The sequence below is a fragment of the Nycticebus coucang genome, chromosome 24 (assembly GCF_027406575.1).
Source record: "Nycticebus coucang isolate mNycCou1 chromosome 24, mNycCou1.pri, whole genome shotgun sequence".
In the NCBI taxonomy this organism is placed as follows: Eukaryota; Metazoa; Chordata; class Mammalia; order Primates; family Lorisidae; genus Nycticebus; species Nycticebus coucang.
Window position 1 is genome coordinate 26,357,740 of NC_069803.1, and position 18,341 is coordinate 26,376,080.

General features: G+C 44.1%; 1 protein-coding gene across 9 annotated transcripts in view; it reads right to left on the reverse strand.

Moving 5' to 3' along the window:
* ADRA1A (adrenoceptor alpha 1A) overlaps positions 1-17,280 on the reverse strand; it is a 96,184-nt gene extending 78,904 nt beyond the window's left edge. For 3 of the 9 annotated variants that reach the window (XM_053578604.1, XM_053578605.1, XM_053578601.1), the window contains exon 1: positions 13,426-17,280. In XM_053578604.1, the coding sequence (XP_053434579.1) occupies positions 13,426-14,308 (883 nt within the window). In that variant the 5' untranslated portion in view covers positions 14,309-17,280. Of the gene's footprint in view, positions 1-8,867; positions 10,810-13,425 lie in introns of those variants that run through there. The other 6 variants (XM_053578599.1, XM_053578597.1, XM_053578598.1 and 3 more) reach the window with 6 other exon arrangements.
* Positions 17,281-18,341: the final 1,061 nt, after the last annotated feature.

An 18,341-nucleotide genomic window follows, 5' to 3' on the forward strand; every position in this document is an offset into this window, starting at 1 on the left:
TAACAAAACACAGAAAGCAAAGAGAAGGAAGCATAACACCAGAAAGCGTATAATAAAAAGACAAAAATTAAACAAAATAATCTGTCCCAAAAATTGGAAATGAGTTAAACCCTTATTAAAAGACACCTATCCAGATTAGAGATCCAGACTATGAAAAATCAAGAGTATCCCAATTACTCTGATTTGATTAACTCACATTGTTTTGCCTGTATCAAAATATCACCTGAACCTAGAAAGACACAACTATTATGTACTCAAAATAATTAAAAATAAACCGTTAAAGGAAAAACTCCTTTGCTGTAAGATACCCAAACTGTTAAATAAAATGATGAGCAAATGTGAACAAAATACTTTAGAGATGGCAAATACTAATTTTTGAGATGCATCTGTCAAGAGAAATTAATTAAATAGCACAAAAAATCTATCTTTAAATAAAGTCATTATTGACTCAATCTTTTTGTATCAACATATGTAAAATAACAACAACATACGTAAAGCAAAACCTGTAAAAATATGAGAGATAATTGAACTTGCTTGCCCAAGGAAATTTTATTATACCCCTCTCAATATTTACCAAATAAAGCAGAAGCTGGATACAGAAGAATGGATAAAGAGAATCTGGAAAACGCAACTATTAAAATTTAATTGATGTATATGTTAAACATTAAATCTATTCAACATGTAAATTACTGATATATGTTAAGTCACAAAGAAAACCTCAGTAACTTTCATAAGCTAAAAAATGTTTGGTTCATGCTCTCTGACCACAATGCAATAAATTGGAACTTAATTTTTAAAGGAGGGGATAAAATTACCAATTATTTTCAAATTAAAAAACAACAGCAACAACATCACAAATCTTTTCCTGTCTACACAGGACAAAAGAAATATTAAAAGTAGAAATACAGACTGACTGGATGAGAACACTGCCTAGCAAAACATAAGGGAAGTAGCTAAAATTTGCTTAGAAGAAAATGTACGGCTTGGATTGTCTTTGAACTTAGACGAGAGAGAAGTAAAATACATGAAGTAAACATTCTGCTCAAGCTAATACTGAAAAGGAAAATATAACCAGAAAATAAAAGAGAGACATCGCTAGAGATTAAATTAATGCGCTAGAAAGAAGATTAAAATGATGAATAAATTCAGGACCTGGATGCTTTGAAAAAAATGAATAAGCTATGCAGTCTTCCAGGAAGTCTGAGTGAAGACAAAAAGAAAGAAAATGCAAGTATAGAATGTGGAAAATGAGAAAGATAGCCAGAAAAAGAAAAGAAAGAAAGAGAGAGAGAGAAAGTGAGAGAAAGAAAGAAAGAAAGAAAGAAAGAAAGAAAGAAAGAAAGAAAGAAAGAAAGAAAGAAAGAAAGAAAGAAAGAAAGAAAGAAAGAAAGAAAAAGAAAGAAACCAGAACATCATGTAGGAATCTATGCCAAAAAGTTGAACCTCAACAAGAAGGCAAATGGCAAATAAAATAAAGGAAAATAAAGATTATCTTTTCACAATCAAAACAGACCACTGTGTATGGAAGAAATAGGAACCAGTCTCCAAGAATTGCATCCGTAAAAGGAGCTGAGTCCAAATGTTTTATGGGCAAGTTGTTCAAACCTTCAAGGAACACATAATTCTTAAGCTATTTAAACTGTTACCGATTAAAGTAAAAAATTGAAAGTGTCACAACTGGCTTTACCATAACCCTGAGATCAAAATGCAACAAAGATGGCACCATAAAAGAAAACAATGGATTCATTTCTCATAGAAATATAGAGTCACACTAGAGGTAAAATATTTGGTAGAATACAGCAACATGAGAGAGGGGAGAACCTTCTGTCAAGCAGCATTTAATCCAAGAATAGATACATAGCTTAGGAGTATGACATAAAACTTATGAAACTGTTTTCAATTTACCAAGGTTACATTAATGGATATAGCACATTTTTAATTTAGTGACATTAAAAATTCATTTTTGATAAAAATCGCATTTTAAAATGCAAATACATTAAAATGCATTTTAAATCTCCATTGGCATAGTTCTGTGAAGTATAGACAGATACTTCCTTGATACACGAAGTATATGAATCTAAAACTAATAGTGTTAATATTTCACATCAAAATACTGCATTTCTCAACTACATTGTTATAATCAGTTTTCCTGGAGATGATATTAAGTGTAATTAAGAGTGAAGCATAAACAACAGTTCAAAAAGTAGTTAGGGAAAAAAAAACATGGAGAGACAAAGTGAGTTCAGAATTTTCCTGGAAGAATAAATGTGCAAGACTAGACAAGATAATTTTGAAAAAGAATGTTCATCCGAAGCCTTAAACCAGAAGATATTAAAATGTATTATGAAATCACAGTCATTAAAATAAGGTGGCACCAATTAGAGAGACAGGTAAATGCATCAAAAGTGGAGTCCTGAAATAGATCCAAAATTAATTTTTTTCTCTCTCTCTCTTTTTTTTTTCTTTTATTGAGACAGAGTCTTGGTCTGTCACTGGGCTGGACAATGGTGCCATCATAGCTTACTAGCCTTGAATTCCTGGGCTGAAGTGATCGTCCTACCTCAGCCTCCTGATAACTTTTAAATTTTTTATAGAGAAAGGGTCTTGCTATGTTGCTTAGCCCCCAAAATTCCTTTTAATGTGGGTCTCGATATGTTGTCCAGTCTCCAAAAATGCTTTTTAGTCTAGCGAAGGTGGTTTTCCAAATAAAACACAAAATGATGGATTTATTGAGAAATCTTTTGAGGCTATCTGGAAAACCATTTAAAAATAAATATAGTCTTTTACTTCAACTCGTTAATATGCTGTTTAGGATACAGGATACTGCATCCTCATTTATAAGTGAATTACGTTTGTAATTTCCCCTTTATATAATATATTTTTTCTGATTTTAATATCAGGTGTATCCAGATTAGGTAGAATGATTTTGAACTATTTCCTCTTTTTCTATTGTCTATAATATTTGGCATGATCTATTTTTTGAAATTATCTTTTATCTTTATTTATAAATATTAGTTGTCTATCCTTTGATACTTTGGGGAAAAATAATAAGAAGTAGTTAATTGATGACTCCATACTGAATCTCAGAGTATGTCTATAATAGACATACTCTTATTTGACAAGGTGAATGTTACTTTCTTTGCATTACTCTTATTATTATTACTTAATACTTCGCTGCAGCAATCATCTCATTTCTTTTCTGAATGTATTTGTCTTCATTTGTTCTTTGCGAGGTTTTTGTTTCTGGTCCCTATCTTAAACATTGGTATTGTTGTTAAATTTTAAGCCTTTTTTAATTTTGTGAAGGCAAAAAGGGGAAGCCTCACGAACACATGTGTATGTGAAAATAAAAATAACAACAACAACAAAAAATAAATATAGTTGGATGCATCTACCAAAATGCAAACATAAATTCTAGGTAGATTAGAAATGAGGCTCCAGCTCTCTCCTCTTCTCTGTTTCTCTCAATCTCTCAGTCTCTCCTCTCTCCCCCCTCCTTTTCTCACTTTCCTCTCTCTCTTTTCTCCCCCCCCTTCTTTTTTCTCCTCCTTGGTGCTGCTTTGCAGCATCCCTCCCTCGCCAATAAAAACCTTTCATGCAAAAAAAAAAAAAGAAATGAGGCTCTAAAAGAATGAGGAGAAATTAGAGGTTATCTAATTCCTACATTGGGGAAGATCTCTCTGAGTATCCTGAGAAGGTCCATTCTGTGAGGAAAGATGAAAATATTCAACTACATAAAAATTTAAATATTCATGTATTTGTAAAAACTACAAACCAACAAAATACAAGTAAGTCAATGGGAAAAAAGCAGTTACTGAACATGCATACAGACTGTAAGATTTTTTTCAATCCTCCTCATCTTCATTCCCTTTCTGCTAAAGCTCCCTGCCGTGGTGGGATGGAGAAGCATTCCATTTAGCCAGGAAGAGGAAAGGCTCCCCTGTCCATCCTGGGGGCCTGTGGAAACACACGAGGAAGGAGGGAGTGGAACGGGGCAGTCAGCATTGGTTCTGAGCTCACTGTCAACAAGAGCCGTAGAGATGTTTAAGAATGCCTGAAGATGACTTAGCAATTATGAATTGGGCTGCAATAAACATTCTGGTACAAATATCTTTGTTATGATGTGATTTTTGGTCTTCTGGGTATATGCCCAGTAGAGGGATTACAGGATTGAATGGCAGATCTATTTTTAGATCTCTAAGTCATGGAAGAAGCCCAAGTGCCCATCCATCCATGAATGGATTAATAAATTGTGGTATATGTACACCATGGAATATTATGCAGCCTTAAAGAAAGATGGAGACTTTACCTCTTTCATGTTTACATGGATGGAGCTGGAACATATTCTTCTTAGTAAAGTATCTCAAGAATGGAAGAAAAAGTACCCAATGTACTCAGCCCTACTATGAAACTAATTTAGGGTTTTCGCATGAAAGCTATAACCCAGTTACAACCTAAGACTAGGGGGAAGGGGGAAAGGGAGGGGAGGGAGTGGGAAGGTGGTGCATCTTACAAGGGTATATGTGAAACTTGGTAAACGGTCTGTGAAGCTAGTGCATGATGCCCCGTGATCATACCAATGTACACAGCTATGATTTAATAGAAAAAAAAAAAAGAATGCCTGAAGATGGGTGGTGCCTGTGGCTTAAAGGAGTAGGGCACCAGGCCCCATATGCCGGAGGTGGTGGGTTCAAACCCAGCCCCAGCCAAAAAAGTGCAAAAAAAGAATGCTTGAAGGTAAAGGTGGGAAGAGGGGTGCTTTCTCTTACCCTCCATTCTGGATTCCAGGAGAAGACAGTCCCCCAGGAGGGCCACCACACCTGTTAGAGTAGCAGCCAGCACAGCAGGGTAGACAGCCTGGTGTAAAAAGGCCCCCAAGCCTGGGTGGAAATGTTGCTGAGAGTTTGACTCAAGAGGCTGCCAAAGGTGTTCTTGGGGGATTTGGGGGCAAAGTGACACCCTAGCCAATGGCAACAGAGCAAGTATCCCCCACACCAGGAGCCAAAGCAGTCACAGGTAAGTCCTCTCTGATGACCGTGAGGTATGTAGGCCCCCAGGCCTGGTCACTTAGAACTGACAGTCCCTTGCCATGATCTGAAGGTTTGTGCCCCCCCCCACACTTTAAAATTCCTATGTTGAAATGTGATGATCCCCATCACCCCAATGGGATGGTATGGAGAGGCGGGGGCTTCGGGGGGTGATTGCAGAGAGATGCCTTGCCCCTTCCCCACGCGCTGACATAGCTAGAAGGTGCCTCTGTGAATCAGGCCCTCATCACCCACTGAATCAGCCGGTGCCTTGATCTCAGAGTTCAGCCTGCAGAACTGTAGGAGTGAAATTGCTGTTGTTTATGAACCCCCTCACTTTGTGGTATTTGTTACAGCAGCCTGCATGGGCTAAGAGACTGATACCCAAGAGACTTCGCATATACAGGCAATGTGTAAATTATTGAATTTGACTGAGCTTATTGGATTTAACTGGAAGTGTGTATGTGTGTGTGTGTGTGTGTGCATGCACGCATGTGAGTATGTATTGCTGTGCAAGTTTATGAGAAAAGATCACATCAGTTTTTGACAATGAAGGTCACGGTGGGGGTGGGGGAAGGGGAGAGCAGAGAGAGAAAGAAAGAGGGAGAGGTGGGGAAAGGAAGAGCAGAGAGAGGGACGGAGGGAGGGCGGTGGGGCCTTGGTGTGTGCCACGCCTTTTGAGGGCAAGACACGATTGCAAGAGGGACTTTGCCTAACAAATGCAATCATTGTAACCTGGTTTCTTGTACCCTCAATGAATCCCCAACAATAAAAAAAAATACAAATATTAAAAAAAAAATCACATCAGTTTCTGGAAAATAAAGAAGTCACATTTTCTGTGCACATCTGAATATATTTGTGATAAGGCTGGAAACCTGGTATTTGTGATATGTAAGTGACTAATACCTTCAACGTACAAAATGAATTCACAAATAAAAATGAACTAGAAAAAACGCTATATAAAAAGTGACCCCAAATCCAGAAGGGCAATTTACAAAAGGAGAAATGTAAATGACTGATAAAAATACGGGAAGAAATGTTCAAATATAACGAAATACAGAATTTTAAGTTGAAAAGCCAGCGTACAAGTGTCAAACTGGCAAAACACATGGCAAGGCTAAAATGTAGTAAACTTGTTTGACAAAGAAGAATCCTTAGAAAAGTGTCCCACTGAGCAGTTGTCACTCCTTCCAGGTAACAACCCACCTGTCTATAGCCTGATTTGAAAGGGCCAGCAATTGTTCAAAGCACTGTTAGAACCACTGTTGACATCTTCAGAGCCGGCAGCACATTCTTTTGAATATGATGGTAAATCTTCATTGACAGATTTGTCTTGGGGAAAGAGCCCGAATTAATTGAAAGCCAAGTCTATTTGTGATCACAAGAAAGGCTTTCTCATAAATCTAAGCTCTGAAGGAATGACAAAAGAAACATTCCAGAACTCTGCGGCAGCACACGGAAATAAGTCTTTTCAATGGCATGTTAGAAGGATCGTACTTGGCAGGATGTATCTCCCCCTGTCCTATGTAAAGGTCTCCCAACTGGTCAATCCACAATCTTCTTTTCACTAAGCCTTTGATATTTTGAAATGCTGTCTAAACTCAATCATGTCATCCCTAGTCAGCTTCAGATAAAAACAAAAACTTGTAAAATGGTATAAAGGCTTGTTTAGTCTATTCCCTTTCTTTCCAGCCTCACTGGACCCCAGTTATTTCTTGGCCTCTTGCCTCTGGCCACAGTGGCCTTCTAGAAAATCCTCAGAGTCTTTGTACATTCTGTTCCTCTCTCCCCCTTTTAACCACTAACATACCTACTCATTCTATGGATCTAGGCTCAAGGGTCAAGCCTTTCTTCCCTCTGTGCCTAGGACCACCCTTAACCACAGGATGTGTTGCCGAGACACCATCTATATATCCCCTTCATTGCACTTTACATAGTTGGGGATAGTTTCATATGGTTGTGCCATTAATGTCTGTCTCCCTGGTGACCAGAAGCCTACAGAGGGACAAGGACCCTGACTATTTTTGCTTTGTGCATTGCATGAAGCCCAGCACATGGAAAGTTCTCAATCTAACTAAAGGATGAAACTGAAATGCCGTCTGATGTCTGTGGGGTTGGTATCCTGCAAGGGGACCTCAACATTACCTCAACCCAGTATGCAACCTTTGCTCCCCATGAAGAGACCAGTGTGTTTCCTTTCTTCTTGAACCTATGCTGGTCTCCTGACTTGCTTTGACCTCAGGACGATATGGCAGGGATGCTGGGCCAAGGTGGGCTCTGCTCTTCAAAGGCCTGTCAGCTTCCGTTGTGGCTGTCCTGGAGAGAACTGCCATACTGCAAGAGATTCTGGGAGGAAGACAGGCCACCAAGACAGCCAGCACCAGCTGCCAACTGAACTGGGTGCCTACTTATTCTCGGCCACAGAATCACAAGCCCTCAGATAGCTGTTGCTCTAACCCATTACCTTTGGGGATGGTTTGTGGTGCAGTAAGAATAACTCAATGGTCTGTTAAAATAAGCCCTAAGGGTGCTCACGTTCCCTTTACAGCACTACCTCTAAGACTTCAGCCTTTTCTGTAAAAATCAGGGTACTGATCTCTTTGTACCTGCAGTGAAGCAGCACTTAACCCTTGGTTACCCTGGCCATTATGTGTCATTTATACACCATTCTATGTACTCGCACTTTTTTTTACTTGCTGTGTCTCACATTCAACAGCTGAAATTCTGCTGGGTAATTGTTCAGAGTAATTCAGCTGCATTAGGGCAGAGATTTGTTGGTCTTTATCTCATGGACTCTCTGGCCGCTGGGCAGATAGTAGGTGCTCAATGAAAATTTTTCTGAGTGAATGAATGCTTGAGCCATTCTCTCATTGCCTCCACCTGACAAATCCCAGCCAGCTATGCTTTCCCCAAATACCCAGTCTTAAAACATATTCTCCCAGCTCACCAATGTGCCATCCCTGTCTCTTTTTAAAAATAAATTGCAAATATTCTGTGTCCTTCTAGGCCACATCCCAGCCCAGTGCTGCTTCCTTTGATTCAGCTAATAGCAATGGTTGGGTCCAATAATAATTCTGGGTTTTATATTTCAATCAGACGTGTCTAAAATTCAGATATATAACTCTGTTTTCAATGAGTGGTGGCCCTGTCTTTCCTCTCTTCCCAGTGCTATCTCTTTCTCAGACGTCTGACCCCTCTTGGCAACGTTGCTATGTCAACATATGTCAGTGATGGTCTCCGAGTCATATGAATTCTGGTAAGACTAACATCTTGCCATTTACTCTGTGTTAGTACCATGCTATGCAGCTGACCAGTGCAACAACCCCTGTTTTACGACAAAGAAGGTTTAAATCTCAGGTCAACACTCTCTCTGCTCAGCACACAGCCTCTGCAACTAGTGGGCTATAGACAGTGGGGTCAAATAGGTGCTGGAGCTGTTTTGGGAGGCAGAATTTTCATTCTTCCTTCTCTGCCATACGAGGAAGCAAATACATTTATAGTCTCTAGTCATCTCCATGACCAAAACATTTTTTATTAAAGCATTCGCTTGAAGGTACCAATGACTGATAACCTCCTATGAGATCTCTCCCCTGGCAAGGGGTTTCAAATTTCAACCAAACACTTAAGATGCCAACAGGGAACAAGACCAGTAAGATTTAGACTTGGGAGCATGCAAGTCAGGTTCCTACCTGCAGTCACGCTTCTCAGTCCAGTAAGCCACCCAGCTAGGTGGGGAGGAATTTGGGAAAAAGCCAAGTGTGAGTCTTCTCACACCACAGAGGATGGTCAGTGACGCAATAGTCCACGTGCCTGATTTTCCTGGGTCTCCTCCTATTGGGTATGAGTGTTTCACCTTTTGGCTGTCTGCAACACACTCACCCCTGCTCTGATTTTAGTTTCTAATCCCTTTGTTCTCTGGCAGAGTGATAACCTCTTCTTGCCAAGATAGCACTTGTCATACTTAAGAGCTTAGGTCCCTTGTGTGCAATAATAGAATAGCACATTTAGCATGAAAAATGTGCAGAAGATAATGAATAAAAACAAATAACACCTAGCTGATGGCTCAGCAGAAGTAGTGCCATCTCCTTGAAGCCCCTGCTTGGTTAATGACTATCCTTCTGGAAGCTTCTGCGGTGACCTCCAGACACACTTTATTGCTCTATTCCTTCCCACTTCATAACACCACTTTGAGCACCAATCTCACAGACTTGTATTAGTTTTCCACAGTATGTCTTCTTAACTAGATTGTGGGGCCCTTGAGAGCCAGGAACATGTTTTATTCATCTTCTTAGTTCACTGGACTTGGTGTCTTATTCCTGGAGGAAGGTATCTCTTTACTCAAGTAGTGTGAATCAAGAGGAGATTGGGGACTGCAGATTGGGGGGTTCAGGGATCCTCTCTCCTATGGAGCAGCCTCCTGTCTTAGGGATCGATCAGGTACTAAGCAGCACCCTGGTTCTGAGGGCTCCTGCTCACCACATTTCCCTCCACTCTAACATCTTCATCTCAATATTGCTAACCTCCTGAGAGACCGGCCCAAGAGGGTATAATTAGATCAGAGTGCCCACCTCCTGGAGGTCCCCAGGACCATACCCAGGCCATGGTGCCCCATCCCCCTATAGAGCTGTCCCCACCCAAATCCTAACTCCCAGGCCTTCCATCCTCATCTGGCTCTTTCCCCATTGAGCTCTGCACACTCCCTAATCTGATCCAGTCTGTGTCCATTCACAAACTCTCTTCCCCACACTACCTGGAACTCTTTCCCTTAACTCTTGGAAAGCGGCACACAACCTTCTTGTCTGCTCTGAAGCTCTAAAGTTATGCCTGTACATCTCAAACAGACCCTCAGGGCTTCCTAGGCACTCTACTACATGTCAATAATACATTCATTTGGGCGGTGCCTGTGGCTCAAATGGGTAGGGCGCTGGCCCCATAGGCTGGAGGTGGCAGGTTCAAACCCAGCCCTGGCCAAAAACTGCAAAAAAATAAAAAAATAAAAAAAAATGATAATACATTCACTCTCTGAAAGGAGTAGGTCACATCTTTTCTTTACTCTTCAAACTGCCCTCTTTTCCTATTCCTTCCTCACTCTTACCCGACAATCTTGTTTTCTTATTTCACTGTGGACGTGAAAATATCCCCAAGACATCACCAGCTCTCTCTGTCTCCCCCCACCGCCACTGCCTTCGGGCTCACGTGCTCGCCTTCTCTGTTACTTCTGGACGCTCCCCTTGGGCACTGAGCCCCATTTCCTCTGTTCCCTACACCATCTGTCTCTCTCTCTGTCCCGTCATTCTCATCAGAACATAAATGTGAAGCTGCACCTCCAGGGCCCACCTTTGAAAATTTTCTATCTCTCCAGCTACATCGCATGTCCTGCTCACTGCTTGGTTACACTTTTCCCAAGAGTTGTCTATTTTTCTTATTCCCACTTTGTCATCTTTCACTCCCCCAAGAAAGTGCACAATAGGGCCGTTGTCCGAAGCTCTACTGAAGCGCTTACCCTCCCGTGACCTCCTTCTTCCTCGGATGCTGAGGAGCTCCCTCCTGCCAAGTCCAGGGTTGATTTCTGGTCCTGCTCTCCTTTTTCGTGAAATGTCTTCTTTAGGCTTGGGGGACAACACGCTCTCCTGATGTTCCTCCTACCTCTGTGCTGCTCCTTCTTAGCTCCTTTTGCTGCTTGGTTCTTTTGCTGTTTCTCCTGACGCAGGTCTGAGAGTGCCCCAAGGCCCAGTTCTGATCTCTCCCACCTTGTCCCTTGTAGATCCTGCCATTCCTGAGCCTTTAATGAGGTTGACATGTCTCAAGTTCATGTCCATGGCCCACCTTCTCCTCTAAGCTCCAAATTCACATGCAGTATTGAACCGCCTACTCAGCATTTCTACTTGGACACATTTTTCAACATAGTAGGTGACAAATAAATGCTTCTAATTCCCACGGCCTCTGGCTCCTTCTAATCCTGGTATTGTCTGGTTTTCCCAAACTCACTAACATGCGTTTACTGTTTACCCTGTTACTATTCAGGCTCTGAACATTCCTTTTTCTCCCACCCTATGACCAAACTTGTCATTTCTACCTTTGAAATGAGCACTGCTTGTGATCGCTTCTCACCACCTCCACCTGTCTTCCCTGAGTCCAAGGTGTCACAACCTCTCTTCTCTCCACTTCCCTGGTAGCCTCTTAACTGGTCTGTTTCCACTCTTCGCCCCCAAACCATCCATTCTCCACCTGACAACCAGAATGAGCCTTTAAAAACATAAACTTACCTGTTCAAAAACCCTCCAATGATCTTCTATCACAACTAGAATAACATGCAAATTTTATTCTGGCCCACAAGACTCCAAGGACTTTGATCTTGTCTGTCTCTTTACTCTCTTTGAAAACACCTTCCCCCTTGCTGTGTGTGGCTCAGCCATACTGACCTTCTGGAACTTTCCTTGCTCTGTACTCACTGTTCCCCTCTGCCCAGGAAGCCCACTCCTCCCTCCACTCAGGACTCTGCTTCAATATTACCTCTATAGCCAGGGTTTTCCTCACCACACAACCCACTGAGACACTGTCCTGTCTCTCCCTAGCCTCCTATCCTGTTGCCTTTTTGATAGTACTTGTTGATCATTGACTTTTTAGGATACATTTAATTCTTTACATCTATCTCTTCCAAAAACAAACATCTCATGGGCCAAGGCTTTTCTGCCCTTCTTGTCCAAAGTGTCTAGCATAAGTACTCAATAAATACTAGTCGACTAAGCAGATGTGTGCATAACTGTGCAAAGTGCAGCAGGTGTTCAGAGACAGGACGCAGAGAGGTAAGCAGGCAGGCAGTGACTCCAGGAAACTGGGTTATTCTGAGAGGTCTGAAGCTATGTTGTGCTTCCAAGAGCAGAGGTACTAATGGTGACAGACGGGCATAGTCGGCACAGAAGGGGCTCTCCAAAGCCCCGTAGGACAGAAAATTCTGCAGCAATAGAAAGATCTAAATCTCTGCAATCCAGAAGAGTAGCTACGGGCCACATGTGGCTATGAAGCACCTGAAATGTGGGACTGAGCAACTGAATGCTAATTTTATTTAACATCAGCTTACATGTAAATAACTACACATGGCTCGTGGCTACATTAGGGCCTGAAGCATCCCTTCCCCTGCGACTGCAGGATAATCATGGAATCATGCATACCTTACTGGGTTTTAAACAGGACTAATGAAATAAAAAGCACGGTAAAATATCTGGAACATAGATGGCATTCAAAAAGTAATCACTATGATTGCAAAAGGGACTTTACCTAACAATTGCAATCAGCGTAACCTGGCTTATTGTACCCTCAATGAATCCCCAACAATAAAAAAAAATAAAAAAAGAAGAAAAGAAAAAAAAAGTAATCACGACAGAGTTGCAAATTAAAGTACTTTAAACACATGCCATTTAAATTTAACACTAATGCACCTGAAATGGACTTTTATTAATTTTTACCATGACTTTTCGTTTTTAGAGTTAGTGGGTAACCAATGCATGGGTCTGTATTTGAGATTACATATTAAAAATAGCAAACAACCATTTTGAGATCTCACTGAAGGCTTTTCAGATAACTATTCCAAGTGGCTCAGCTTGCTGACACATAAAAAAATCATTAGTTTTGACAACAGCTAATTTAGCATCTGTAAAAACTGGATTTATACAATTACACGCACTGTGTTAGTTTCAAACAATATCATCTGCAACTTTCCCGATGATTCTGGATAAGAATAGTGTTTGTTTTAATAGTTACTATTAAAATAAAGGAATAAGTACTTATTGGAAACATTATGATAAGTTATGTAAGGCTTAAATTAGTTTGGACATAAATTATTTAGTTTGTTTATTAGCACATAATTCCTTCCATACTGAATCCTGAAAATAAAATTAACACAGACGTAAAGCATAAGCAGACGATTATAACAAACCTTTATGAATAAGCTAATGTGATGATAAAGTCACACACTTGTCCTGAATAAGCAAGGTACTCATTTTCCAGCCAAGAGAATTCCAAGTCTGGAGCAGAGTGAAAGTGGGCTTAGGCAGTCTGCCTAAGTACTTGGTGGAGATGGAGACTCAGAGGGCAGATGTGTTTAAATTAAACGCATGCTAAAAGGCATTAAGACAAGCTGACATTCTTATTAAGGAGACTCATTAATCTGGATCAGCTGGAAGCCACTTTCCAGCCCTTAAAAAAGTGCCCCAGGTCGTAAGTGAGGTTGGAGTAGAAGAAAAGATCCCGGGTCTCCCCGAGCGCCTCCCCTAACCACGCGGGGGCTTTGCTCTTTGCAGTGCAGATTCTCCACTGTCCCCAACGCAAGTCTGGGGGAAAAAGGCGGAACACAGTAAAGACCCCCCAGAAGCTAAGCTGAGGTGCTGTAATGACTTACCAATGGGCATCACTAGGAAAAAAGGCAGCCAGCAGAGGACGAAGCAGCCGACCACGATGCCCAGCGTCTTGGCGGCTTTTTTCTCCCGGGAAAACTTGAGCAGCCTCACCGAGAAGTGCGTCTTGTTCTTGGCGCTGGGCGCGCCGCTGCCGCCCGCGGGGGCGTTTTTCCGATGGATGCGGAGCGTCACTTGCTCCGAGTCCGACTTGTCGGTCTTAAGGCCGGACTTGAGGCCCCGGCTCTCCCTCTTGGCCACCACGTAGACCCGGCAGTACATGACCAGGATGATGATCAGCGGCACGTAGAAGGAGCCCAGCGCGGAGAACAGCACGTAGCCCGGCTCCTCGTTGATCTGGCAGACGGTCTCGTCCTCGGGGGCCGGCTGCCTCCAGCCAAACAGGGGCCCGATGGAGATGACCAGGGACAGCGCCCAGACGCAGAGCAGAGCCATGACGCCCCTCCTCGGGGTGACGATGGCCGGGTAGCGCAGCGGGTAGCTCACGCCGATGTAGCGGTCGATGGAGATGATGCAGAGGCCCATGATGGACGCGGTACAGCATAGCACGTCCACCGCCGCCCAGACGTTGCAGAACACCCTGCCGAAGGCCCAGTAGCCCAGGACCTCGAAGATGGCGGAGAAGGGAAGTACCGTGGAGGTGAGCAGCAGGTCGGCCACCGCCAGGTTGACGATGTAGTAGTGAGTGACCGAGTGCAGATGCCGGTGACAGGCCACGGACAGGATCACCAGGATGTTCCCCAGCACCCCGAAAAGAATGAGCCCCCCCAAGATCACCCCGAGAAGGATGGCCTTGGAAATGTTCACCGGTGCCGGCGGGTGGGTGCAGTTGGAGCTGTCAGAAGTATTTCCCGAGAGAAACACCATGGTCCCGGTCCCCACCGGCGAGGTCCGGCTCTCCAGGGCCACCCCCGGGCGGGGGCGGAGGCGGGAGCGAGGGAATCAGAAATTCTCGGTCTGAGGGATCTCTGCCAGCTGGGCTTGGCTGGGGGCGAGAGAGTGCGCACGGGTGGGGAACAACCCTGCCCCGTCCTGGGAACACTCAGAAGGCCGCGCTGAGGGGCAGCGCGTGAAAGGAGACATGGCCGGGGGCGCGAGGGCCTGCCCAGGGAGCGTCTCCGCCTGCTGCTTGGCCCCGTACCCCAACTGCCACCCTCCCCAACCGAGACTGGGCGAGAAGGTCAAAGAGACACGTTGCAAAATGCAATTCCAGAATTATGGGAGTCCACTGTTCTGCCCTGTCTGATTCGTCCTGGTGGAGAGGAGATTCAGTATTCTGCACATAGTTTGGAATTCTTTTAGAATTTAAAAATCCAGCTCCAGATTCTCCCCAAACCACTGCCAAGTAGAGATCAGCCGTCGGCGTTCAAAGGCAGGGACCCTCGGTATCTGGGCGCTGCTCCGCAGTTTTGGCTGCCCCACCGAGGGCTCGCGCTAACTTCAGCTTTTAGGCGCACCGGCCAGGAGACACCGGCGTGAAATGTTTGCCGAGACCCATTGCAAGAGCGGAGCGTCCTTTGACCGCGTCCACCTGAAAGAGCGCAAAGAGAAAGGCCGGATGTGAGCCAGGTGCCCCCGGGAGGGAGGCTGTACAGAGCTCCCCCGGATGCGGGACCCCAGCGGGGAGCACAGCTGACTCTACGGTCCAGCAAAGGCCTCACCCGGCAGTGGGCAGAGGCGACTTGGGAGAGGATCGCGCCTGGTGTCCTCAGCCGCTGGGAACCTGCTTGGCGCGCTCTGCCGCGCTGCCTCTGCCGGAGTTCAAGATCCAAAGCGAAAAAGCAAAACCCAGAAAATAACCCCCCAAGCTGCAGAGCCCGAAGGCTGGATTGCCGGCGCCATACCGAAAAATTAAAATCCGCAAAGCCCCGGGAGGCGCGACTGAGGCTGGCATGTGTGTCCCACGGAGCCACGCCTGTGGAATCCGGGGATCTACTCGGTTGCCATTTGAACAGGTTGCCTCACAGTCACCTGGAGGGGGCAGCCTGGGAGAGGGAACCGCAGCGACCCGGGCACCGCAGGGACAGCGCCACGCGCACTCTCGCGCTCACGCCTGAGGAATTTGCACTTGGGTGTGCAGAGCGCGCGGGTCTGTCCACCAGCCAAGAGAACTGAGAACCAGGACCCAAGCAAAGCCTGGAGGGACCTGAGGGCTGAACGCGACCCAAGTCTGTCCAAGATTCCTTTCCAAGCCACGGTGTCCACCTCCCAAAGGGGCTCAAGGGGCAAGTTACAGCCGGACTGCTGGGGAACGGGGAGGGGAGGGCACTGCTCTGCAGAAGGGGCTTTGCAAGCGACAGTCAATGCGGATTTTGCAGGCGTGAACATTAAGCCAGCATGCCAGCGGACACGGGATGCCCCGCATTTTCTAGGCTGGGGCGCCACTATCTGCGTAAGAAGCCAAGGTTTCCACCCCAAAACCCACTGTCGGGACTGGGGCAGGAGTGCGGGGCGTGGGGACGTGCCCACCTTGACTTCCAGGATTGGGCCCTACGGCGGGGACCCCGCTGCAAAGGCTATTGTGAAAATCCCAAGTTCAAGACCTCACAGGTTGTAGGAAACGTGCCATTGCAGAAACCCACCCTAGCCTACCTCGAGCTGTCTGCTGGGGTTAAACAGACACTTGTTAACTATATGGTAACTTCCCAGAGGGAAATCCGGTGGGGTAGGGGCGCGGGTATGAAACCTAGAGGACAAAAGTGAGAGATGCCTGGATGAAGTGGGGGGTTCACCTCACCAGGAGGAGGGGAAAGTCTGCTCTCACCCACCCACCCCCGGCTGGATGCCCGCACCCCGCACCCGGTCCCCGCTGCCTCTGCGCACTCACCTGAAGCGCAGATGCGGAGCCACCCGCAGCATGCGGAGGAAGAGCAGACCCGGCTTCAGTCCGAGGACTGCAGAAGGGGAGAGGGGACCGTCTCTCCCTGGAACCAAATCCTCTTCTTTTGCACCAGCTGACTCACCCCTCCACCACTGGTGTCTTTCAGCTCTGGCTTGTTAACGTTTTACCTGGATATTTTAAAATAAAGAGTGAAAATAGGAAAGAAAAAAATACAGAGGACCGATTACTGTACAATCACCCTTTTAATATTCAGCTCCCCGGCACCAGAAAAGAATGGCAAGGAACTTTGCAGCCCTCGCTGACGTAACACAGGCAGTGGCCCAGCCAATACTGTAATCTCCTGCTGTTACCGTATTTCTCTGCCGCAACCGGCACAGCGCGGACGCCTACAACTGTATTTTTCCCTCATGCCCAGAGAGGGTTGGGTTTTCCCTTTTCTTTTTAAAAAGAGAGAGAGAGTGTGTTTGTGTGTATGTGTGTGTGTGTTTGTGTGTATGTGTGTGTGTGTGTGTGTGAGAGAGAGAGAGAGAGAGAGAGAGAATCTTAGAGTCATTTGTAGTAAATAACTGCTTAAATTGATCTGATTTTAAAAACAAAAATTGACACCTTTGCCAGACGTTGCTGTGTAGGGCGTGTTCCAAAAAATACTCTATGTGTATAAAGTTACTTTGAACTTGATTTGATTACTTGGTCCATGTTTTGTTAAAATCAAGGAGCATATCGATCACATTATGATGCCAAATATGCAGATAAATTATCTTATTTGCTGATGTTTTGAAAAGCAAGTAAAAGCGGATGACATTTGATAAATCTGATTATAATAAAAATGTATTTCTAGGAAGATGAAGTGAGCATAGCTAAACCTTGATAAATATGACCCTCCTCTCTTTCCTTTAGACAAATGAATTTGAAAAGCATGGTGATCTCACAGCAATTTCTCACATGGTGTATTATTTTTAAAGTATCACACATTTTTGGTCAGTTTTCATAAGAAAATAAGCTACTACCACTACTAGCTACTTCTCCTTAATTCTCTTTGATTCATTAATAGTTGGAGTTTGGAAAGCTGGCACCACCAGTCTTATTAACTTGTTTTATTTTTTCTGGTAAATTCCATGCTCTGTTTATTTTATGAACAAATTAAACCATATGTGTTTCAGAATATTGGGAACAAAGAATAATTTTCCCATTCTGATTCCCGCCTAGGACATCTTCTTTCATCTTTATTGATTCAGACAAAGCTAAATGTTCTTAAAATATTTACTAGGCTCCCTTAAACCTGGTAACACAGAGATAACTGTGAACAGTGGTACGCACTGAAATTCCCTTCCCTGAACACAAGTTCATTAATATGATTACCTTTTCTGGCTCTTTTATGGCAATGAACTCAAAATGCCTTAGTGGAATGTCCAGGGGAGTCAGGGGGCCCTCTGTCATTGAAGACCTAATATTTAGGTTTCCCTCTCTTTCTGTATGCAAAATCCCTCCTCTCATTTAGAGGGATGGTACTTGCACCTAACATGTTTGATTTGACTTTAATGTTATTTTGGTAAGATGCAGGCAAATGACTTGCTCACTCATAAACTGAATTTTGAATTCCACACTGGGGGAATAGGCAGCTCTCACTGATTACTAATTCACCTGAGATTCTGTCTTCTCAGGGAGAGGAAGCTGACTATAATTCCCTGCACATCTTATACCTTATCATCCAATATATGAATAACATCTTTTCTTCAGAAATCCCATCCATCAGAGAGATAGACATTGCTTGATTTCATATTCATTAACCTTATGCCATGAATAGGAGCTTTTCATTAAGATCTGTTCCATGGTAGGTGGGGGAAGTAGTGTTATCTTCAAGAAAAAAACAGAACATTGCTGAGCTCTGCAAGGTTGAAATTTACAAGGTTTTTTGGAACTCCCAGTCTCCACCTTCCAAAAATCAGGAATACTAACAATCCACCCCCCTCAACTCACTTCGAATAACTCACTAGCTGAGGTGAAGACTGGGACGAGCAGGTCTGCCTGCTGCTGCCACATGGGTCTTTTAAATCTGCT